Source organism: Meleagris gallopavo, chromosome 2, assembly GCF_905368555.1.
Source record: "Meleagris gallopavo chromosome 2, MGAL_WU_HG_1.1, whole genome shotgun sequence".
Taxonomy (NCBI): domain Eukaryota; kingdom Metazoa; phylum Chordata; class Aves; order Galliformes; family Phasianidae; genus Meleagris; species Meleagris gallopavo.
The window spans coordinates 19,373,943-19,400,327 of record NC_139405.1 but is presented as its reverse complement, the minus strand read 5'-3'; the positions used below and the strand labels follow the sequence as shown (position 1 = coordinate 19,400,327).

Sequence of the window (26,385 nt, the reverse complement as noted above, 5' to 3'; positions counted from 1 at the left end):
CCCAATCAGCATTTCCCTCCAGCATGATCAGATTGCAGAACAAGATATATTCACCATGGCTGCTGGAAGCTTCCTATGCTTTTTCACAAGAATGAAAAGAAAATAGAAGGGAAAAAGATATACAAAACAAGGCAATAAAGCTCTACTGGAGAAACGCCACAAGAAGCAGCCACATTTTTACTACTTCTTTGATTGAAAAACAGAGAAGGAGGTGAAGTAGTTGGGTTAAAAGCCTGCAAAAAGCAGAATAAAAACCCCTCACCAGGTATTGTTGCAAGAACCCCTAGATAAGCATCTTAAATCAGGGTAAATTACACACCTCATGCTGGTGACTCGGTCATGGGAAATTATGAAGCTACGTGATGTCTCATTTGTTGTGCTGAAAACAAATGTAAATAAATTACTGAGAGAATCTCATTTACATTTAGAAATTCATCCCAATGCATGACATGACTGCTGATTTTCTTTTAAATGACACTTTGAGAAGAAGTGCCACTATTAAAAACAGATCATAACCACCTCAGCCAGAATCTCTGTGTGTGTGTGTGTGTGTGTGCATGTGTGTGTGTGTGTGTGTGTGCGCGCGCAACTGCATGAGTGTGTAAAAGTAGCTCTTCTCAGGAGATCTTTTGCATCACTGGAAAAAAGGTTTCCTTTTACTGTCTGACAACCAAAATGGTGGTATCAGAAGACAGAAACATCAATCTGTGTTCTTCTGTGTCTTTTTGCCCCCCTCAAGAGAGAGAAATAGAAACATGTTGTGGATCAACTGCTGCCAGTTCAACAGAAATTGCAAATATTAAAATCACAGTGACAAAAAGTGTGGCAAGTCTGTCCATCATACAATTAAACTTCTCCCTACATACATGCACAAAGAGCATTTTGCTTGGCTTTTATCTCCACTCTCCAAGCCTCACATTTTAAAGCTGTCACTAAAACAATTGAAAAGGATATCCAGGAAGCTGTAAGATGGACAGAAAGCTTAAACGTGGTTAGCTAAGCAGCATATATGCAGGCAAATATCCAAATGCTTAGGACCTGTCATTCTCCATCCCGTGTGGGAAGGCTGTGAAGAGACAGACTTGTTCGTATCATGATTGCTCTTATTATTACAACAGTGAAAACACTGCATACTAATGGATGCGTTTTCAGAAAGTAGGCTGTGTGATGGCTTTTTAGATTCTGTACTTGGCTGTCTGGGCTACAGGCTCTCATTCCTCCAATCCCATTCTTTGTTTCCCAAATAGAACTCTAGAAAAAAAAAAAAGTTTCTAACATGAAGGAGAAATAAAACATATTTCCAAATGGGGACATTACAGTGTTCTACAACCCCACATACGGTAGCATATTTACATAAGCCTGCATAGGTCAGAGAGTTTATTTGTTAAGGGACAAATAAGCAGGCCATGAAATAATTATTTTTCATTGTGCCCTGCCAAACTTATCCAGCCAAAGGCTAAATTGAGCTGCTATTGTGATTATTTGAACTGTGGAGCCAAAAGTCTTCACTGCAAAGCATCCCAGCTGTCCTAAATTTTATTCTGATGGCTAGTTTTCACGCTAGCTTGAAACTTGCCAAAAATGCTCCACAAAATAGGCAGGCGGAAGGCTTCCTTTATCCAGACCTACATCAATTACGGATTTAGAGCTGTTCTGAGAACTTGATTATTAACAAATCACTTCCTGACACTGTTACCATAAGATTCTCATATGCAAATAGCAAGCTGCTCATATGTACACAGCGAGCAGAAGAAATTAATACAAAGATTCCCAGATTTATTTATGGATATTTCCTATTGTACTTTACTGTAAATTTCACCTTTAAAAAAATTCAAAGACATGGGAGAAATCCAGCCACAGATCTAACATATAGCAGCATGAAAATGCAAAGGTCATAAGTGCTCAATGTGCCCACCCTACAGAGGTGGGCCTGCCAGTGTCTTCCAGCATAACAGGCAGCAATACCATTACAGTAGTTCTCAAGCTTCAAATTTTGCTAGCACACCAAGGAATAGGTAGGATTACCCTGAAAACAGCTCAACTCAATAGCTTGGGTGGATATTTTATACTTTAAACAAGGTGAATAGAAGAGAAGGAAGAACAACAAATATTTTTAAACCTCATGCTTCAAAGATTAAATTAATCCCAAATAATGAAAGATTAGGACGAGACCATGTAGAGAGAAGATTATCCTATGTCTTTCCATTGTGAGGCTCTTACAACTTTCCTTGAGGCATCTAGGACTGCTCATGGCTAGAGACAGAGGGATCAGAGGAATGATTTGTTTCACACTTTCAACATTTCTGTGAAAATAACCAAGACACAAACTAAAGAAAGGAAGCTAATTTTTCTGAAGGGAGCAGGCATAAGCGACATGTCCACCACTTGGAATCAGGGCTGTACATACAGCAATTCTGATGAGGCAAGCGCATCTCACTGCATCTGCCCTCCTTCTCCCCAACACCTCCTTTTTATTTTTGATATTGTTTGTAATTTCACTGCGATATCCTCCGGGCAGCAACCACTCCACATTTACACATGAATTAGAACAACACCTAGCACAACAACATACCAGTCCTGATTGGACCTGGACCACTCCTGGGAATGCTGCTATAAAAAGAGCTCATAAATGTATATGGTACAGTACAGTAACATACACACATACCTTTTATCACAGTTAACATTGCTGGAATGTTAACTCTCTGTTCCCAATAAAACTGCAGTTGGTTTTATATATTTCTAAACTCCAAGATGGCTGCAGGATATGCATGTAAGATCCAAGACACCTTCACTAGCATAATTTCTGGGGTTTACTATGCCTGTCTGTATTTAATATATAATAAAATGACAGAAATATTATGGAGTCTCATTAGAGACGCAGAGGCATAAGGGCGAATTTTGGTTAAGATTTGCATGATCTAATCATGAACTGGGGCCATTCACAATGCGGAATCAAAGGAACCCCACATTGGTGTCAGCCACATCTGTTTGCACTGGTTACAGACCCACTGTGTCTTAACACGCTTAGCCCAAATTCCCTTTTAATTTCCATCCTTCTCTGGGAGAAGTTTTTGAATCTTTGTGCTAATATTTTAATATATTCCGTAATTTGAAATTTTGCATGTAATAAACCAGTAATTTTTTGTTTCTTCAGATATTAACTACTCCAATAGATAATGTTAAGTTACTCCAGTATTCAGTCATTTTACTTTTAACTGAAAATACAATAAATAAATTTGAAAATCTTCATCTACATATTTCCATTTTTTGTAACAATTCTGACATGTAAATAATTTTGTAAGATTTTTATTTTCCCCTAAAGGACCAGTGTGGTTTACACAGACCAAAAGAGAAAGGGAGAGGGTGCAGGTAGATTGGCAAATCAATGATTTCAGTATCAGTACGAATTCCAGGCATCTGAACTCCCTCTGAGATCAAGCTCTATGTTGGAATAATTCCAATATATAATATCTAGGAAAAAAAAATTAAGGAAATGGCCAAAATGTAAAATATATACACAATTTTTCTTAGAATTAGATGGCCACATAACTAGAGCTGTATTCTATGTTTGCATGGCAACAAAAGTCCATCTTAGACATTTCTCATACAGTTTGCAGATATATTATTTCATCCCTCTCTAAAGACGAGAAAAAATATGAATAAGTTTTCTTGACTATCAGTTGATGAACCTCTTATTTATTAGAACAAATATAGCACACAAACTCTGTGGAAAATCCAGGTTATTTTTCTCTGAGTCCTGACAGATTTTTAGCTTTACAGGTCTTCATGTGCTTTCCCATAAAACGTTGCACTCATCATAAGTTGTGTCCGTGAAACAAATATGTTGAATTCTGCCTCTTGGAAACATGATCCTCCTTTTTGGATATTCTCAGTTTGAGCCCTTTAGCCTCCCTGTGGACTTCCTGCAGCTTGCGCCCTAATCTTCTTCTCTTCTGCCCAATGCACCTATAGCTTCAACCAAAGCTCACTCCAAGCAAAGCTACACTTCTGCTTCAGAGAAATGATTACTCAGAAGTGATTTCCTTATTTCTGCAGAGATAGTAAGATGCAGTGATCTATGTAGAAGAGGCTATTGACAATGCTGCCCGCACTTGATCATAGATACGTGAGAGAGTCCAATGAAATCTCATGAAGGACTAATACAAATGACAGAGCTTAAAGAATACAGTTAGCTCCTAATTAAACAGCCCATAAATCTGTTCAGAACTAGCAGAATTTATCACCGGAACAGGAATCTTAAGACCTCTCATAGAGACTCATTTCAACAGGCCTGTAGTCCACTGAGCAAAAAAACTCTTGCTTACACAGAAAGTACTTCACCAACCTAAGTTGATGACTATGCACTGAGCTTTCCTGAAATTGTATAACATTTGCATGGTATAACACATACTCTTACTTGTTCACTGCAGTCTGATTCAAAGTGCTATAAATATGTTTGCCCTTTCTGCTAAGCCTGCCTTAGGGATTAGCAACCCCCCAAAAGTTCAGTTGAATATTAACTGCATTAACTTTGCAGACTGTAACATACTGTTACACTCAAACAGCCTACGGTGCAGTATGGATGACTTGCTTAGTAAAAAATGTTTTCATGCAAATCCTGGTTGCTAGTAAAAAAAAAAAAAAAAAAAAAAAAAAATTCTCTGTCAAAGGGGATGACCTCTTCCATTTAACTCCATATTGATGGCCAAAGAAACAATCATCATTTTGCCTGTCCAAACCAATGGACTTCTCACAGCAACACAACTCCACTTTATGTTAGGAGTTAAGTTAGTTCACTATAAAAACCTGAAACCATGAAATATGGTAGAAACGTGTCACCTACTGCAGTAGCATTAATTAAAAAGAAAAAACACCAACAGAAGAGTGATGGCTTGCTTACTTATTTTCTTAAGTAGCGCTTTACGTGTTGACTCCCATAAAAAGTACACGTGCCAAAAGATTTTCCAGTGTGAAGTTTCACAGCAGTGAAGAGAAATAAAAGGGACAAAAAAATATTTAAAACTCTGAAAAGGGAAAGTGGATAGGAGTGTAAAAGGAAGCTGACTTGATAACTAATTCCAGAAGTGAAGGAAGAACAGGTTCTTAAAACCTCACAGGTGGAAAGGTAACTGACAGTATCTGATAGAAAGAAAAAGAAAGTAAAGCAGAAAGAGGAAAATGAGAGTGGTTGGAACGAGTTTCTGAAAGTTATATAGAATAAAGTAGGACCAGAAAGTTGTTTGAGGTACACAATAACTTGTTCAAATAATTCTAAAGAATAAAAAAATGCAATAAGACAAAAATGTAGAATACTATGCATTGCAATTAGAAAAAAAAAAAAATAGAAACAATATACTTTCTGAGTTTCATTGAAACAAAAAGATGAAACTTTCACTGTGTTGCTGTTAGAAAACAGAACAACTCTCAAAAAGATCCTGACACTCCAAGCCACAATGAAATCTTTCTCATTCAGTCTTAAAGAACCAAGTATGTTTCAACTTGTAAAAATGTACCCTCCCAGACAAAGAGCTTTGGGTGTAACTGGAAACAAAAATGCAAAGAATTAGAAAACATATTTCATCATAATGTTGTAGACTTACATGCTTCCACCATTCAGCATTACGCTGTCTAGAAATGGAGACCAACAAGAGATGTTGATGATTATGAAAGAACTTAAACCACAGAGAGTCCTCAGACCACAGTGTTAAACTGGAATTAAGGCTTTAGAGGAAAAGAGAAATATTTCTCTCCCTGCAATCCCCCCCCATCACCCTCCACAACATGCACACCGCACACCTGCTACCCACCAGCCAGATGGGAATGAATTCTCCTGAATCAGATCTTGGATTTTCAAGCTCAGCTTGAGTTCAATTGGATTTTGAGACTTCAAAATATATTATTATTTCACAGATAAAAACTACATTGTTGTCCAAGATCTCTTAGTTTCAACACTGTTTGCACAGTTACGTATATGTTAAAGTGGGATTATTTCTCCAAATTTACTAATATAAATAAAATGAAGCTTTGCAACATTTAATTTGATTACATGCACACATTTGATGCATAAAAAAAAAAAAGTTGATTTTATATCATCAGCGTGCTAAACAGTACTGGAAATTTAACCTATAGATACCAGTATTGTTTTTTTAAAAAGTCCATAAAGCCACTTCAAGCATCCCAACGTGACTTAAAAACCGTAGGAACTTGCCCTTAATGCACAGGTATCATGAAATATTAAAACGGGTTAAGAAAACGTTGGAAAGCATTATATTCCTAGAGAATTTGCTAGGCTTGCATAAAGTACTGCTTAGCTTCAATAAGTTTTTTTCAGTTAAGAGATCTCTAGCTTGCTCCTCAGAAGCAGCTCTTCCTCCCTCAGCACCAGCAGCACAGCTCTCCTGAGTTTCCATCGCCTTCATTTCAGTCAGCTTCTTGCCCACTGGTAAAGTCACATGTTTAACTGGGACCAGTCTCTGAACAAGGCTTTCTCTATTCTCTCCATTGGCCCTGAAACCAATCAGAGGCTTCTAGGGAGCTTGTAAGTGATTGGCCAGCAGCAGGATATTCTCCACAAAGGCTGTGGACACCTGGAAGCTGCTTCTGGTAGCGTGCGTCCAGGGTTGGTACCTGGCAAGCTTTGAGGCACAGAAATGTGAATCCTGCTTGCTTGGCCAGCCTTGGACTGACCTTTAGTCATCACAAAGAACAGGAGCTTTGTTAGTGAACACAGAGTTCTGGTCTACACATTTTTGAATTGATTATTTTATTGATGTAAAGTGCCCAGGTGCCCTCATGGCAGTTACTAATATAGATTTTGAAAATAAAATTAATTAAGAACCAGTCTGGACCACCTTTACTGTCATCACATAGTACCCTTTTCTACAAGTAACAATGCTATCAACCAGCAAGCACAAGTTTGTGGAGTATTTCATTACATCTCAAAGCACTTTGCTATGGAGGTCAAGAACATCGTCACCTACCTATGCGCAAACACAGCACCCTCCTCCCCCCAACTCTCCCCTCTTCTCTCCTACCTTCCAAAAGGGAAATTGGAGTTCAGAAAATTCAGGTGACACCAGTTTGTGCAGCCGTGTTGTGCCAGTAGCTGCACTGGGCTCTGTCTCACCCGACCACGCGAGAGCAAGGCACAGCACAGTTCTGAGCGGGAGCAGAGCACCCTGGCACACAGGCTAATCTAAATTACACTCATCCAGCCCTTGAAATGGTTCCTCATTAGCTGTGGGTTAATGGAGTCCCAATGAGTAGTGTTATTTTCATCCTCTGCCTACTGATCACAAAATTCATTTGCAAATATCCTGTAAAATACTGCAAAGCAAGCCAAAGAGATATGACAACATAAGAGGCATACTATTTATGGAATGCACTTACCGTCATTTAGAAAAGGAAGCTGACATGAGCAACAGCCTAAATTTAGCAGCACATTTAGTTTTTATTCACTAGTCACAATGACAACATTTTAGAAGGATACTGCACACCTTGTGCACCAAAAGGCTCCGCTGAAATCAAGACAGACTTTGATCTGAAAGGAATTCAGGATCTGCTCCTTAATGAATCCAACACTGAGTTAAATTAAGGCAATCACCATCTTGACTTTCTATTCCAAGTAGATATAAAATTACATTGATTGCAGGAAATGGTGGCATTCAAACAATATTGCAATGGCCAAAGCCTGAAAGCTAAATTCATTGTCGAGCTAAACTAGGCTTTCAGAGGGTACCATTTGATTTGAGGGAAAAAAACATCTACAAACCACATATTTTCAATTAATAGTTTAAAAGGCACAGAGTAAGAAAGGAAAAACAGTGGTCAGTAAGCCAAGTGCTCCTCAAACAAGCAAAGTCTGTGCGTACAGATGTATATACTGTGTATATACATAGATGGACATGCCCATGTGTTTTTGCTGATTTGTTTTTTTAAGAGAAGCTGTACAGTAAAGACCACATTAGAGATCCAGAGAGACACAATGTATTTTTATCAGTCTGAGAATGTTGTTGTGTTTTTTTTTTTTAATCCATGCTATCTTAAATGCAAAAGTAATTTCAGATTCAAATTCAAAGTTGAATCTAGTTCTCTTGAAAATTCAGAAAAAGAATTAATTCTAAGCCTTACCTTTTGCACCTTAAAGACTTTTGGCCATGACTTACCTGTATAAATAGAAAGAACTAATTTACTACAGAAATGCCCATGGGCAAACATGTTCTGGCTAATGAAGTGTTCAGCTTTTGCATGATTAACCAGCTGGTGGGGGTGGTGTAAAAATCACAGGGCATAAAATAATAAGAAAAATTGATTAGCAGTTCTCTTTAAAAGAACTCTGAAACATTTCCTTCTTTTTGCTCAGCAGTTTGGAAAGTGGCTGTACAGAAAGACAGACTCGAATGACTTACTGAGGAGATAGGCAGAAACTGCACCAGGCACTCGCTCCTTCAAGCCTCAAATTGCAGAGATGTTCAAGAGAAAAGCAAGATACCAAACAGCACTGCGGCTGGATTACTTACACAACAGGTCTTGTCACTTGTCATACAGTGAATTTTCTACTAAATTGTGAAAGACATTATATAAAGTTAAAAACTCTGACTACGCTTTGAGTCAGTTCAGTTTCTTTCCAGGCTCCCTATTCTAAAGCATCCTAGCTAGCTACAAGTACCCTTGTGAGCCAGTTTAACAAGCATCTCCACGTGAGCTGAGATGTTTATAAGCTACTCAGAAATAATACACATATTTATATGCTGCTACTTAAAGAAGATGGGTTTTGTACTCGCCAGGACAAAAACCCCTTATCCTTTCCATCCTCTTAAAGGGGTTTGTTACAAGTTCATGTGCTCTACCATCAAAATAAACTCTAATTAGTATACAATTACTTCACAGACAGGTCACAAAAATAAATTTATCATTAACTATCCCTAACCCAATGCAATGCAGGTTATTCTGAAGCAGTTTAACTTCCTACACATTTGCCTTACGTCTCTTTAACCCAAACACACCTGGCATGTAACACTCCCTATAAGAATGAAAAACACATTTTTATCATGGTATTATTTTAGTCATGGTATTACTACAGAAGTATCAAACAACTTCTTAGCATCTTATTCACCAGTAATAAGATACTACAAAAGTTAAGCTACTGATTATTTTCAGTAGGTCATAGTAACAACCATTTTAACTGTCTACTTCTATGGAAAATGCATAATTCACATCTATTTATGGACTGTTAAAAACTGGTTTACAGCTATGTACTGTGGGAAAAGTGGATAAAGGATCCCCATCTCCTGGATCTGCAGTGCACTCCAGTATTGTGGATGCAGCTGTGATATGAACTCAGGAACTACACTGACTTCCTTTGGCACTACACAAGCACTCATGGCTGATCTCTAACCTCAACCAGATATTGCCTTCTGGAGCTTCTCCTCCTTAGAGTGTGTGTTGGCAAATATCTACCTTCATATCCACAGATACCTGGTATGGGTCCAGGTCCTCACATCATGCAGCTACATCATGCATACCATGACTCAAGCTATTCATTTACACCACGTGGTTCTTTGTACAGAGAATCAACTTTGCCTGAAATTAGAGTTTCTGTGAGAAAAAACAAAACTGAACTATAAGCCCTTTTTCTTTCTTTCCATGACTCCTCCATTTATCTCAATTACCACTTTCTATGGAAGAAACGCCCCAATTACACCAAAAGAGAGCTGATTCTGGTCTGGTTCCCTACAGGAGCCAGGAAGGTTATCCTGAAAACTGATCTTTCACACACACACTTTATACTACAATTCACCCGAAGGCTCACACCAATGACTCGGCCAGGCTTGCAGAGATCAGATAGCTGCACAAGCACTCTGCAGAGGTCTGCCTTTCTTATCACGTCAATTCAAGAATGCTTGTCAGTAACTTCACAGTCAGACGAGACTTCAGCATCAAAGAAGTTTTTGCATATTTTCAAGGCTTTGCTGGATAGTTGAATCTATCCACACTTGCATGGTTCTTGTTTTTGAGCCTCCCCTAACCTTTTGGAAACATTTCTACATATTAACACTTAGGGAAATGGGCACAGAGCTGACACAAACAAACAAAAATAGAGGAAAACTGATAACACTGGCATGAAGTGACATTGCCCTCAGCACATCAATTTGGAAAGTGTTATCTCCAGATAGAATTCACAATAAAGTATAAGTCTCTGGTTAGGTGAGGAGTGGTGTTAAATACTAATTGATTTCCATTTCTATGATCATATTTGAATCATTAGCAATTTCTCAAGTGTCAGGTGTTCCTAACACTCATCTGCTGGGACTCATACAGCACTGGGTCTTCTAAATCCTATTTTGGGCAGTTTTCAAATATGGATACACCTAACATGACCACAGTGATTTACTGATCGCATTTCCCATTAAAAAACAATGCTGTTTGTACTCAAAATCTTACTTCAATTGACTCTTTATTTACTTGAAAGCAATTTGGAACAAACCCACGTTGAGTTGTGTGCTCTGCAGAGGTGTCAAGTATAAAATCTTGCTGCAGGCCTCAGGTTTAGTTTCCAAAACCATGCCTACACAGTGGTATTTTGATGTCTAATTCCTCTTATATCAGCTCTCAACAAAATGCGTAGAGAGTAAGCACCTTTGAAGGCATGGTATTTTGACATTAACATGGGTTCCTCATCAGAATCCAGATCTGTGCTTTCAGGAAAACAAAGGAGCAGAACCAGGAAAACCATTCTGCTTTGTGGCCTCCTTTTGAGTTTCTCTAAAGGTTGATCATGGTCCCCAGTAGAGGACACAATCACCATACAGGCTGGTCTAATTAACTGGAGTTTTTCTACTAATTAGTAACAACAAGAGCAGAAAGCAATCAATAGGACACCTTATGCCACTTCTGCTCAAAGTCTGCTTGGCCTACCACTGGTACAGCCATACCCTTGAAGCACTTTTGCAGCATTCTTCCTGTCACACCCCCATGCTACATGAAGTTGTAGCCAGGATAAGCTTTCCTATTACTCTCAAAACTGATAATCAACATAGTTAACCTACATGATGCAGCTAAAGTTAGGTGTAAATAGCATAACAAGGAGCCACAGAATTTTTTAATAAAATGTTTTGACAACCTGTTGGATTTAAGGCTAATTCCATATATGGTCATGGAATAACAGAGAATTCACCCCATTGCAAAGAAGAATGTAGACTTGTAGATCCTCTTCAAGCTCAGTGAGAAGCATGCTCTATTGCTTCATTGTATGCATAGCATTTTATTTCTAATTTTATACTAAAAAAGCAACCAACAAATAATAATTAAAAAAAAACAACAACTCAGTGATGAATTCTGAAGATATATTGAGCTCTTTCAGAATAAATTCTGAAGGACAGCTGGAAAGAAAGAAATATCCTTAGAGAGAGAAATGCAGAAAACCTGTGCACCACCTTCTCCAATATAGAGACCAAATTACTAAAATTAGCTACTGGAATTTCTGCTTTGCATGACAGTTTCATATAAGTTTTGTTCCAAATGACCACTAACCAACAATCCTCTTGACGTTGAAATATTCCTCAACTAGTCATGCAGACTTACTTTCTGATCAGATGCATGCAACTCCCTCTTGAAACATCATATACTTGTGATCTTATTTTTAAAAAAACACCAATGCACTTCTGTTCCAGTGTCCTGAAAGTAACTGTACAAACCCAAAGAACTCAGATGCCCTCTAGCCCCCACTGGAAGTGACAAATGAGTCCTTCTAAAATTGCAGACACACACTGTCAAGTGCAGGTGTTTGTAAACAAGTTTGGAAATGTTTCTAATTATAAACCATAAGAGTTAAAATTAGAAGTCCAATCCGCTAGCTTTAAAAAAAGAACTTCCAAAAAGGGTTCATCCAACTGAGAGCAATGAGTGATGTTCAGTTTAGTTGCAAGAGCAGAATTTCTGTGCAGAGAGGCACACTACTCTTCATCAAACTTTCTGCTGTTACTGTACACTTTAAAAAAATCCTAAGAATTCAAATTTTAATTGCTGTGATATCATGATAGTGAATATTTGATAGTGTGATCTGAAAATACCCTATTCATAGATCTCCTGCACTTCATATAATTAAAAAAAGCCAAAACCCTGTTCTCAAGAATTTGGAATATGCCTTGACTGCCAACATCAAAGTTCAGCTTTTCTGGGGAACTTCCCACGCTGGCTTTTGGATAACTCCAAGCAGGCAACTCTGCTTGAAGGAGCCGCAGTTGTCTGGATGAAGTTCTCCCTGATAACCTTACTGCAAAGTAACTTATACCTCCTTGGCATAGCCTGCCAAGGGATGAAACCAGGGAGAGCAAAAGGCATTGGAGGTCTAGAGGTCTGCCTGATGCACATCTCAGGACACTGGCATAGAACTGGTGGTGTCTCAGCCTTGCTTCCTCCTTTCTGGTGCAAAGGTCAGAAATGCAGCTCCAGACAGCCACGTACTTTGACCAACACTTCAGGGAGAGGTCAGAAAAGGCTAACTGTGCAGTCGTTTTACACCCCAGATTAAGCTTGTAACACACTGTGATGAGGTTGACCAAGTGAATAGATGGACTTTACCTCTGCAGAAGCTTAGGGAGAAAACAAAAAAAAAAAGCAATATTGCAATCGCTTCATGCTCCCATATTTCTTAAGGAAAAAAGAAAAGCACATTGGAGGATATCAGTATAGCTTTGCTTGATCATAGTAGTAAAAATTTCAGAGAAGCTTAACTACAACCTTGCTTCAAGCTTGAACAGAATCCAGCAGTGAGGACCTGTCCCAGCAGTGAGACAGGACTGCCCAACAGACCTGACTCTGACCTCCCTCCTAAAGAGCTCAAGAAAATCCTTTTCTAAAACGAGTACAGAGAGTGAGCTGCCATCATCCCACCCCATTTCACTGAAAGAGCTATTTCATAGAATACCACAGTCCAACTCCTCTTTTTTCCTCCTTTCAGTTTCTTTTCAAGATTCCCTTTGTAAAAATAAAAAATAAAAAAATTCTGGTTCCCACATTTTTTCTGATTAGCATTTTGCATCTCAACTTCAAATTGAAGGTTTGTTTACCTTCAACATGATCTTACTGGTAGGTGCCAGGCTTACAGTTAGCAAGTGCAATGCTGCATCAGGATGAAAATACAAGCATGGGGAGCTTTGCAATCTGCACTTCCCTTGCTTTAAGCCATGGATATAACCCAGAATTAATTACCATTGGTAACACCTCCCCCCCCCACGTACACTTTGTTTGTTATTGGCATAAGGAACAAAGAAGCCAAGTCCTCCATTTTAGTGAAGAGACCAGAGCAGGCGCCACAGGGTGAGGGCACATCACCCCTGCTCCTGAGAGCAGCTGGTGGTCTCTCTCCTTTTTCTTGCCTTGGGTGACTTGTCCTCCCCTTCCCTGGCTGTGCAGTGAGAGCTCCCCCTCCTGTCCCAGCCTAACCCGTGGTAGGCCTTGTTCTGCTGGATGTCCCTCAGTCAGGAAATCAGGGTCACAGCCACATCAGTGATTTCAGTGTCCTGCCCAAAACTGGCACTAGAATTAATTCCCTGAGGGTGAAATATGAGAATTTTTCATATTAAACACAGTTATATGTGGACACATACAGATTTGTATGCGTACCAGCACATACAGACATTTTTTGTACATGCATATGTGTATGCACACACACATACACCATAGCAAATCTTCAATACTAGCAATGGCGTTGCTATTTTAATTCAAATTATGTATAAAAATCATTATTTCCCACAAGCCCAACTAACTCACAAAGTATAGTGTGTTCAGCAGGATTAATGGTTGGTTTTTTTTCCCCAAATGAAAAGATATTGGAACTGTGTTTGCAAATCTTAAATATCTAGGTTTCTCACGTGGTCTATGCATATTGTAATTAATAATATGAATCTACTTAAAGTCAGCATCCAAGTCTAGATCAGATACAGCAATTAGAACATTACAGGTTTTTTTGTCTGTTTCTTTTTTGTTTTTTTTTTTTCCCCCCTAAGACATTAGATAAAAGAAAATACACTTAGGAAAAGCTTAACTGGACTTAAATTAAGCATTTGAGTGCTAAAATAGTCTCAGATAGAATTTATTCCTAATATTTTCTGTGTGCCTAAAATGACAGCATGAAGAGCAGCACAAATGCATGCGTCTTCTACCAAAAATAGCTGAAAAATACTATAGAAGAGTGCCTGCTGGGTGGGTTATAAAAGTAAAGTATAATCCATTAACTGCTAATTAGAAGTATCAGAAGCAGGCTTTGCTGCAATAAGAGCTGGCCCCTAAGTAGATGTTTCTGTAACCATTTAAAGGCACAGGGTTTCTCCAGTTGCTGAGAGTAGAGCTTGGATGGTTTCAGCATAAAGGCCATGTGAAAAGAGACTGTGGCACTTCGCCATGTTACCCAGCTGTTTTCTAAATATGATGACAGGTGCCATTTTTTCCATTTGATCGTGGAACGTAATACATCTTCAAACAAATTTCCCCCAACTAGCCTGGTGCAGTTACATTTCAAAGATTCAAATATAAGAATGTTTTTTTCTTTGACAGACACGCATTGCAGAGTCTTTGGCAGATATTTCATTATCTGTTTTTTCCTCAAATCTGATTTTTGTTGTATGTATTATTTTACTTTTTATTACTAGTAGGAGGGAAAGAATAAGAACTTGGACAAAGGATTTCATTTTGTGAGAGAGTTTCTTTGGAAAAAAAGAAATGCTACTATTCATAATTAGACTTCATAAATTTGCTTTGCAATAATGAAGGATTCTATTCTTCTTTGTTCTCTGCCTCCTAAAGGATGAGAAGTATCCCCACAATTTCTCCCATTGTTTATCTGACTGACCAAATGGTCAAACCGAACTTCTGCACACCTACTGAAGACTAAAAAGACCTTCTGATCCAATTGCTTATTAGAAAGCTTTAAGGAATTCAGGACAAAAAAAGGTGAAGCCTAAAAAAATGTTAATACTAAGCTCCCTGCAGAAGTAGCCAAGACAGGAAGTGGCAACTTCGGACATTAGCAACAAAGAGGCAATGTCCTATAGTGCATGACAGGCTCCAGACCCACGCCACACTGGATGTGGAGCCAATGCTTCCCCTGCTCAAGTAGCCTTGAGTGGCCTTGAGCAAGGGATGATGACAGGTTACAAGTCTGGCTGTATAACTCAAAGAATCAGGAAAAAAAAAAACAACAACAAACAAACAAGCAGATAACTAACTTCCCCTCTTAGGAAAAGGGACATAGCTAACACGACAGGAAACATTTCAGGTCATAGGTCTGAGCTTTTTATCTACCTGTATCAGCCAACTAAAAACAAAGGAAGAAAGATTGTGTTGGGCAGGAAATAAGAGTATTTTTTTCTCTTTCTGCCTATCTCCATCTACAAACATAAGATTTCTTTGTTTGTTTTGAAATAATAAAACAGAGATTCACTAAGAAAAACTACGATAGCAGAAAATTATTTTCTGAAATTAAATATTTAAGAAACAATAACAGTACAATTATAATAGAAATAATAAAATAATTAATTTAAAACAATGTCTTAGGTATCTGTTATCACTGGCAACTACTTTTACAAGGGAGGTGAGCACTTCTGTTTTCATTGTGGACATAAGAAAACCATAAAATGCCCCAAAGCCATGGAGGGAGTCAGTGTCAAAGACATGATTAGTAGTTCAGAAGTTATCTGATTCGGGTCACATGGCATTCCAAAAACATACCTAAATATAGCATGCAAGAGATCTGCACAAAGAGCAATCCCATCATGGGAGCAAAGTAAAATCTCCTTTCCACAAAATTAATTAGAGTTATTTTGAGGCAATCTGATGAAAGCCAGGAGGAAAGATCAGTCCTTTCCCTGCCCAGTTCTGCAGGAGCAGATGTCACTGCTGGAGAGAAGCACAAGGACATAGGGAAACTCTTAGCAGCCTCCTATGAGAAACCGTACTTGGTGCTAGCGAGGAAAGGAGATGGAGGATCAAGCACACAGTGTGGTGGAGGGAAGGATGATCCTTCTTGAAAAGAGACTGCAGGATCTAGGAGCAAATACCAAGCCACTACTTAAACTTCTTTTACAAGTGTTATGGAAAAAAATGATCACCTTTTTGGAAAAAGATGGTCAATCCAAATCTTAACTTCAGCATGGACAACCAAAACTCTGGGGAAAGCTAATTCTTCCGAAAGCAAAATCAAAATAAAAAACCATTCAGAAGACATTGTTTCTAATACCCTGTACTTTGATCTTCCATAAGGCTTTACCCTTTCCAGGGAGGAGGATTTTCTCAAGAAATGCAGTGTATAGAGCTAATTCTAACATAAGTATAGGGAAGGCCGTATCAGAAGTATCTGTATGAAAAAGTGTGTAAAACACCCTCAAAGTGCAGCAGGAGCAGGAGAAAGGACAGAACGTTCCCAGACCTCTCAGGCGTCTTTTGGTCCTCTGTAAAATGCAAAGGCTGTTTCCCACATATCCTGAATACTGAATTTCCATTCGAGCTTTGCTTCTGACCATCACTGCCTGGCACACTCATTTCAACCAGCATCTGAAGTTCAACATTTCCCAGTAAACAGTAAAACCTTTTTTTAAAAAATAGTGGGGTTTTTTTTATTGTTGTTGGTTTTTTTTTTTTTTTTTTTTTTTTAAGTCCATTCTGGAATGGCACAATAAAACGCTTACGTTCACTACAATGACTGTTCTAGCTTTGTATCATGCCTGGTTCCTTTGTACTCAAGGAAATCTAGATGCTCTTCATTGAATCATTACAACTGCACCAATATTGACACTATCTCGAAGGAGAAGCTGAAGACCAGGGTATGGCATGGACAGAGAATGGGTGACAGCAGGACAGAACCAAAAAGAGGTGTTTTTGTGAAGCACAAACTCATGCACACATAGCATAGCAGGTGCTCCAGAAGGCAGGTGCTAACAGTCTGAGTGTGTGTGGTACACGAACTGCAAATTTCGGCTTGAGTGCTTCAGGCCATTAGCAGGTGCTTCAGGCACTCATCCAAATCAAAGTAAGAAAGTGGAAAGAGCCAAATGCTGGTTAAAGAGGTTTGCAAACGTGAAAATCCCAGCGAGGGCAGATGAAATGTTTCCCGGGTTGTGGGAGCAGGCAAGTAGGAAAAAGAAACAAACAAAAAGCATATGTAATTTTCATAAAAAAGGCTGTGTTGGGGATTTGAGTATCTTGTACTCAAGCCCCAAGATGCAAATGTTGGCTAAGATGCTGAGATCAGCAGTTACATGTCCTCAGGTGGTTAGAGACAAGGCAGAAAAGAGCTCGCACTTGGGGAAAATAGAGGGCCCATTCGATAACGCTTCACTTGAGCGTATGAGGGTTTCCCCTGTGGGTATTGTCCCAAAGAAAGCTCCAGGCAAGTTTAGACTGGTTCATTACTTGTCACATCCAGAAGGTGAGTCAGTTACTGATTACCCTGGCTCCCTTTTGAGTTCCGTTTCACATGCTTTCAATCAGAGAACTGCACTCTCATCAAGGCAAATGCCACACACGACAAACAGAAACGCAGAGGAAAGCTGCTTTTTAGTTGCTCACAGCAAATCTATACTTATTGCATTAGTCAGGATTTCACTATCAGTTTGCAAACCGTGGTCTTGGTAGCTAAAATATGAAACTTATAACCCATGTTATTGAGTGGCACTTTTTGATATAAAAGACCTAGAAAATATAGATACCTGGCACTTGCTTTTCCTTTTCTTTTTTTTTCCAATTAGCTTCCAAAGGGCCCAAGACATCAACTTTCCTAAATAAACAGACATTGGAGTCTGGAAGCTGGTGTGGTTTCCTTACAAAAGCTGAATACTTACTTACGGGTTAATTCCCTGCAGTCTCCTCAGCCTGCAACAGCGCCACTTGCTTTTAGCCCTGTTACACAAACACTACACATAGGATCGTCTCCTCTAACCTATTGTGGCCAATGTTCATATATTTAAATCAGATGGTCACTTGAACTTTATTAGTAAAGTTCTTCTCGCTGAGGGTTGTATCCTTTGCCAGAGGCTAGCAGGCTTGACAGAAGGGGAGAAACAAATTCCTTTCACCAGAGTAACATGAGTCAATATGTGGAAAGATACTTCCATCTGCTCTGTGTTTCTGGTGACATGACATTACTGTATAATTTGGTATACATTTCTAACAGAATACATAAAACAAGATAGCTCAGTGAGTACCGTTTATGTCCCACATCTATGGGAAGTTCTATCAAACCATTTTCAACATATGGAGCTATATGAGCAGCTAAGACTTGCAGTGGAAATGCTGGAGGGAAAAACATGTTGCTGTTTATTGTGAAGAGTTACGGCACAGACAGACTCATCTATGGTACACATCTAAAAGGAAGCGCATTATATTTTCAGAACCCTCTCCAAAAGGAGACATTTGGCCAGCCACAGACATCACCAGAGAAAGGAACCTGCTGTGTCCAGTGACTTACAGACACATGCAACTCACTAGTTGTAACCAATCTCTAGAGTGGCCTGGGTTGTGTCTGCAGTAATTTTGTGTCCCTGTGTGTTACCAGAGCCCTGGGAGTTTCACGGTCTGTGGGCAGCAAATCGTCTGAGCCAAAAGGGAAGGTTCCACCTGACTAAGCCAGTAGGAGCTATATTAAGCTTTGTCTCAGCTGGAGGTCATTCTGCATATTTTGAAGGCTGCTTTCTTGGTTGTTGGTCAAGCAATCAGTGTCCAGAAATTAAGAGTTTGGTTTTTATAACTACCATAATACTTGTAGCTCTTCTGAAGTCTAGTCTAGTCTCTACATACCTTAAGGTTTTAATTTCTAGAATGTTTGATCATAGCCATTACTTTCAGACCCAAACAGGCTCTTCAGTTTATTCAGCAGTTGCTTTGTGTCTAATTCTCATTGATATCTCAGTAGCCAATAATTCATTTTTCACAATTCCAAAACATTTTTTGATACTTCCTGACCAAATGGGTTTGCAATGGAAATTGGTTTCTGCCACCATCTGTTGCTAAATACTTTGGAAGTGTGAGAATTTTCCTTCAAGAGGGAAGAAGCTGGATAGTACTCATGGCCAATCCCAATGGAACAGATACTCTTCTCCTTACTGTCTTTTTATGTGGAAGATTTGGCCTATTTCTCAGCAGCTGTGAAATTGTCATCAGCAGGATTCTTTACAAAGCTCGGTGGCATATGGAATATATTGCTCACTTCTTAGTACTGTAAAAACAACCTTGCTGCATAACTGAGCTAGGCAAAGAAAGCAGGTGCTTGATAAAAAATAACCATCATGCATCAAGCATTTGTAGACATTGTGGAAACTCTAGACAAAGATATTTTGGAGACAATTCCGTTTACAAAGTAACTAAATAGCATTTTGGAGAAGTTCCTAGGATTCAGAGGTAGAACCATTCCTTAAAACAAGTAGGTGAATTCTCTCTGTTGAAGGATAACATCATATCCTTCCATTCTCTAAGGGGGCACGTTCACGTTCCACATTTAAGTGTCACATCCATTCTGTGACACTTAACAGTGCAAGCATCCAGTCTCAATTTTTGGTGCTACAGGAGAGTATCTACTTAGGATCAGGTGTAAGACTAAGACTACATCTGTGGACGGGTCAACAAGTGAAGCAAACAAAGTAATGATGATATTAGAAAAAATGGCATTTGGGCAAACATGAAGTCTTGTAATTCTACCCTGTTTCTAATCTGGTTTAAGTTCTCCCAACAGAAGACGCAAAAAGCAACAAAAGATAAATAAGCATACTGAATTTTCTTGAATCTCAAACACGGAGCAATCAACAGCATTTTCATACACAGCTACAAAACACTACCTCTACAGAAGCTGTCAGAAAAGAGATTATGAAGATGCGTAATCCGTGTCCCCACTATTGTACATTCCATATAGATTCCAAAATCTGCTCAGCTGAACACAAGCACACACACACACACCTACGTACTCAGGGTTATCTGTGTTCTGCTGGACCACTGAAGGTCCACTTAAGTTTGGAATAGCAGCAAACAGCAGAAATTCAATGATGATCATGGGGCAGACATGTAGTGACAATTCCCCACGCCACTCTTCCCAGCTTCCATCTATTTGTGGCTCAGAGACTTCCTCCAGCACGAAACACACAATTTTTCCAGATTAGCTATCTGTTTTTAGAACGCCTCGCTTGCAGTTACAGACTATTTTTTTAGAGCACAGGGTCCCCAGCTACACCGTGCACTAAGCAAGCCACTTTGTACCAGTACAGAGAAACCCAGGCTTCCTCCTTGAGCCAAGAGAAGAGGGTAAAACAAGCACCTGGACAGCAAGTGCTGCCTGAACTGCCAGGTGTGTGAGAGCCAACACAGAAGAGGGATCAGATGCAGTCATTACATTGCACTACCAGAGATCCTTCTATTATGGTGATAGCTCGAAAGTCCTGCCACACAGGTTATAGTTTCAAGCAGCACATAGACTAATAAAGCAATAGGTTCTGGTCTGCCATGGATGGAGTTCTGAAGCTGCTATTCTAATCATCTCCTATCACTGCCTGGAGAGGACAAAAGTAGTCTTTCAGCAGAAGGGACCAGAAGCATATCACAGGACACTGAAGAAGTACCAGTTCCAAGAACAGCCATGAGGCAGCACGTACCCATTCTCTCCCCACGCTTTAACACTGAGAGGGTCAATATTCTTCTAGAGGTGCCCATAACCTCGTTTGTTCGTGGCTCAATATCCTTGCTGTTTAAGCACCTCCTCATGGCACAAATAGCTGCTGAATACTTTACCACTCAAGAACATGTGATTAAGCCAGAAAAACCGAAGCCAAAGGAAAGAGCCAGTGTGCAAGAACAAAAGACTCCCCTAGCTGCTTTGCACTCTATTCATGTAACACATAAACCAAAAAAATAATGCAGACTAAAACCCACTGTCTAACTAAGCAGGCTTAAGTAACACTTAGCTCTTTTGTAATGCTTTTCATCCAGAAGTCTCAAAATATTTTACAGAGGCGTGCAGACAGGGTAAGAGCCAGAACGCAGCCCACTGCTCCTGACTCTCAACTACTTGCTCTTTTCATTTGACTACATCTCTATCTTCAGTTACACGCAGACTTTTCCTATAGTTGCCACAGAAAGATGCAGACATGCATTGAAAGAATAGTTTTTCCTTAATTTTCTCTGCACTTACTGCTTTTACAGCCTTGTTTTAATAACTCTCTTCAAAAATAATAGCTCACAATGCACCTACGTTTCTCTGCTTATCCCTACAAATAAAACTTCTCATAAGATGCGATCCTCCTTTCTGCTACAGTAAGAAAACGGACAATAATCGAAATGGAAATGCCTCTTCTCAAAACTTTTATTCTCTCCCAGTTATAAAGGAATAAATAGATTTGCCAATCATCAACACAAAATGAAAGTGACTGTGTTATCTTATATGGAGTGAACAGAAAACTATGAAGAGCGTCTTAGATACAGGCAAAAGTCAGCAGTACTCTTTCCCCAAAAAGAGACAAGCTTGCAGAAATCATCACAGAAGCAGAGTTTCTTTACAAAATTCAAATGACCAAAATGGAACAACAACAAAAAAAAAAAAGGTAAGCTTGAAGTTTTACTTTCACTATGAGCTGTCAAAAGCCAGTACCAAGTGCAGCCCAAGCCAATAAAACATAACAACATTCATCTACATTCTCAAATCAGAAAACTTCTCAGTCAAATAAGTTTCAACCCACACTCCAAAAGAGGAAATGCGCAATAACTCCTCAAAGAGAGCAGATAAATTCCAGATTTATACATATAAAGCATCAGACTCAGGACTACATCTCTGATTTTTAAAGCATTGTTGAGCAAAAGATATTCAGCATGCATCAGTGCCCATGGGCTTCCAAAGAAGAAAACTAACAGAAATAAACTGCGTATGAGAGAGAATGCACGTCAAAGCTCTCTGTTTATATTTTTTTTAAGGTTTGCAATAGTAATACTATTGTTCAGGAAAAAAAAAGGAAAAAAAATCTACCAAAATGTATTGTGTGTTCTTACCAGCTAGATCTGCTGGCTAATGAGTTCATTTGTGCAAATTCAGTTCAAAGAAGACACAAATAGCATCTATTTTAGCTAGTGATTTTCACCACAGGCCATCTAAAGCAGGAGTTAAGAATGGCCCTAAAACAGACCCCTTCTGGGTTCACATGAGTTTGATTATTTTTGTTTTGTTCTACTTTAATGTATTGTATACATCCTGTTTTCAGCTCGTCTGTTTTGCCTCCTCCCATCCTCCGCACTCCCAATCTGTCAGCAAGACTCAAGGGAGAGGTATTAAAAATGACCATGTTTTAGAACTGTACCTCACTGTGTAACGGTCTTTCCAGAAGCAAAAGAACTAAAAAACTGAAAAGTTCCCCACCGTCTTTGTCTATTAAAGTCCGCAGTTTGCTGACAGGAGGCCACATTTTAGTGTCAAAGAACAGGGCACCATCTTGTGTTTCCATGTGATGGGTAGCGCTGGTAATCCTGGAATAGATCACACTGTTTGTGGAAAAAGTCAGCAATGCTGGGATGCTCAAAAACACCCTGTAGTATTACACAGGAAATGCAAGCTGTGTGCTGAGACATGGCGCTGACACCGTAATATGGGTGATTCAGCATGAGTGATAAAATTTTATTTTTGGTCTGCTAAGGCAGTATTTGATTAAAATAGGATGAAGTCCTCACCAGACTTACTTCATCATTTTGCACCTATCCCATTGGGCCGCACCATTCTCAATCGTATGATATTTTCTACCGCTAAGAAGAAAGGTTTCTATTCATCAAATGGGCAAAGAGGGAGGGAAAGTCCTTGAAAACAGTAATTCAAGGAAGGAGAAGGAAAGCTTCCGTCAACTGGCAACCAAGCAGAAGCCTTCTGCTATTTCCCACAGCAAAGTAATAGTATCTGGGCTATAGATATGTTTGTCAAACATATCTATAGCAGGGATAATTAAGTTAGTGCAGCAAACTAGCTGCATGCTTTGAAGTGTTCATGCAGTTGCTATACTAACCTTTCTTTCACCTGGTAGGTTAAGCTTACCAATCTCTTCACACATACTTGCAGATTCATGACCTATACTCTGTCCTCATTATCACATAACTTATGATAACTGAACAACTTGGAATGATATTCAAGGGTTTTGTTATAAATAAAGGAGAGACTACCAGAAGCCCAAATACAGATTTCTGTTAAAGAGGAATAACTGCCTGAAATTTCTTACAGCTCCTTTCTATTAAGGAGTTGAAATATTTTATAAACAGTTCTGTAAAGCACTGCTATTTTTCCTCTTTTGACGTGTCCCTTTCAATTAGTGCCCACAGCCTTAATTCTCTGTATCCTATCACTGAGATAAGAAAAAAAAAAAAAAGAAAGAAAGAAAAGAAAAAAACACAATCATTTTTACCCTGCTTGGCAAGAAGCCCCACAAACATTTCAGTTTCTGTGCTGGTATCACTCAAAATAACAGTGTCAAAATATAAAATAGAGAGTTTTAAAACTCCTGTCTTTGGCAGTATTTTTTTTATTGTTGTATTACTAACATCAGTACCCTTCCTGTAAAGATCAAACCTAATGTTATGGTGAGGATTGTGCTGAAGTCTTACTGGGGTTTCAATCACCAGCAAGAAGAGTACCAAAGGAGTATACAGAATATACAAAGATATCAAAGCAGATTCCCACTGATCTCAGTGAAGACAAGATTTTATCCTGCATGCTTTTCTATACAGCTGGAGAATTATTTCACAGGTAAAGATCCTCACTTAGCTACATCCTCCTTCAAATCAGAGCTCTCAGCTTCCTGTTCTTCATGCAACTTGACAGTAGCCTATTGCCAGCCTTACCTTCTTCACCTTATGTACCTATGGAAAAAAAAATACTATGACCTTTAATTACATTTGTGTATTTCTAACTAGAGCAGGACTTTGTGCCCACGAGACAGTCTCAAGACATTGATTTGCACTGCAATGGAGCAGAGCCCAATGGAGCAGATCCTGGGCTTGCTGCAGTGAGAGACACGCACTCCTGAATTTCAATTCACACAGAAGTAACTGGTACGTACTTCTGAGCAAGAGCTAAAATATTGATAAAAACTGCATTGTGTGTACTCTATTATGCAACTCCTGATTATTTTATCAGAGAGAACTGCATTTGAGCATCTGTGAATCTGAGAAATCCTAGTTCAGCCATGACCACATGTCAAAGACATCACTCTTATCATTCTTGTAGTATCCATTCTGTGGGAAGATACAGGCCCTCATTTTCCAACAACTTCAGCTAGATATTTTCCAACATATTCACTTGGGAAAAAAAAGGAATGAAAAGAAAATAAAGAAAAAATAAAAAAAATCTGTCCCCTTAATGCATTTGGTTGTCACCACATTGTACATCTGCCTTTATTTTCAAACAAATTCTTAGTTATGGATATTGTCCCTAGTACTTTTTAAAGTGTTTCCTGGATGGCTGAAGTCTAATCCACTGTGTATGTTTTATATTATGGCAAAAAAAATTCACCTGTACCCCAAATTCTTTACCTGTACCTATAAAGCAAAAACCACATAAAAATCTCTGAAAAGAGACAAGCAACAGACTTACCTCCTACACTTCAGCTGCCTCCACAGAGACAAAGCAAATAAGCATTACAACCTTGTTTTGAAAATAAGGCTTCTTGCTTTTACAATGTATCTAAGCCCACCTCAGACACAGCATTTTTCCTACACCAACATGAAACACACTAATTGTCAGGTCATCGGGGATCCTAGAAGCTGCTTTTAGGATTAAGAAGTTATGGTGGGCAAGGGAGACCAAACTTCCTCTCACACACAAACCCAAGATTCAATTTTCTGCCAGATTACTCCATTAATTAAAATATCCTGTAATTTATCCTTAAAAGCCAGTGACTATGGGATCCATGAGAATCGATCAGTTATCTTTCACCTCTGCATGTACTGTGCGTATGTATATCATATGGTTCATAATATGGTTTACCAAATGAACACAAGCAATATTTTCCACTAATTGTAAGAGCCACTAAACTGAACCTTAACTAAAATTAAGTTGACTATTAAAAGCTCAGTGAGTAACCCGGCAAACGGAAATACTGCATATAGGATTTAGCAAGCATGCAAGTGATCTGGTAGCCACGAAGACACAATATTTGCTGAAATTCCTATATCTAAAATTGGTCACATACAATAGCCACATACATTCATTACATATTATGACTTAACACTCACAATGCTATCTCCTTCCTGCAATCAGACAGGAGTATGTTTCTTTCTGTCATCTTACTGTGCTATATTTGATTGGTCACTCTGTGTAGCAAGTTGGTATCTTCGGAGAAGTCCAGAAACAGATCTTCGGCAGTAGAAGTAAAACAGCAAAACAAGAACACTCACAGGACTGCCTCTGACAAACTTGATCAATCCGTCCTTGAAATGCCACAATGTGATTGTATGACAAATAATTCAAAAGTACAAGTGAAATTATGAAAGATGTGCCCAGGAGCTAATGTTTGTATGCATTAAAATGCTCAGATAAATATATCACGATTCAAGCATGCTATGTTGAAAATACAATGTTACTGGACTGAATGGTGCACAATAGTTTATAACACATATACTCTCCATTAAAATAACAGATCTCTTTGTATCAATTTTAAAAACACATAGATAACATTCTTAGCTATTAAGATGTCATTATACTAGACGGTCCTAAAAATGTTATCTACCCAAACATAAGCACAACTTGTTTTTGCACAATACACATGACAATCACTATTAGATGTTAATTTTTTCACTATATTGGTTTCTTCTGATCACAGTTTCCTAATTTTCAGAGTACATCTGACTGTTTGTATAGTTTCTAGGCTATACCTTCATAAAAATGTTTTTGGCTCCATACTGTTGTTTATAGGATTGCATACATACATAAATTAAAAGAAGTAATAAACAGCGTTAAGGTTGCACACGTTCCAACCACCTTGATAAATTAGAAAACTAGGAACTTCCCTGAGAAAAATTCTGGGTTTTCAGTGGGGAAAAAAAGACTTACACATTAATGTGCAGAAAAGTGTGCATTTGTGCAACTTCAGACTAAAAAAAGAAGGGATGATTCAGTAGAAATTCCGACAATTTTTCTACGTATAGGGCACTCAAAAAAGAAAAAAAAGACATCAACAACCTAATGTTTTAAAAAGAAAAGGTCAAAATGAGCCTATACAGAGTTAAGGGAAAGAGTTAAGGTTATTGATTAAAGACTATTTGCTGATAAGGTTTCATCTATTTGAAATGGGATAGCATTTGGGACTACTCGAACAAAAGTCTACAGAAAACTGATACATCAAGGAACTGAGCAGGATTTAAACAAACAGCAGACATGGC

At 38.7% G+C, this 26,385-nt stretch overlaps 1 protein-coding gene across 9 annotated transcripts in view; it reads right to left on the bottom strand.

Moving 5' to 3' along the window:
• ESRRG (estrogen related receptor gamma) overlaps positions 1 to 26,385 on the bottom strand; it is a 382,004-nt gene that overhangs the window by 323,316 nt on the left and 32,303 nt on the right. The window contains exons 2-3 of one of the 9 annotated variants that reach the window (XM_085219238.1): positions 18,105 to 18,113; positions 8,409 to 8,445 (exon numbers count right to left, since the gene is read on the bottom strand). The exons of 7 other annotated variants lie outside the window; for them this stretch is intronic. In XM_085219238.1, coding sequence (XP_085075364.1) covers positions 8,409 to 8,445; positions 18,105 to 18,113 — 46 coding nt within the window. Of the gene's footprint in view, positions 1 to 319; positions 380 to 8,408; positions 8,446 to 18,104; positions 18,114 to 26,385 lie in introns of all 9 variants that reach the window. One more of the 9 variants, XM_085219230.1, reaches the window with a different exon arrangement.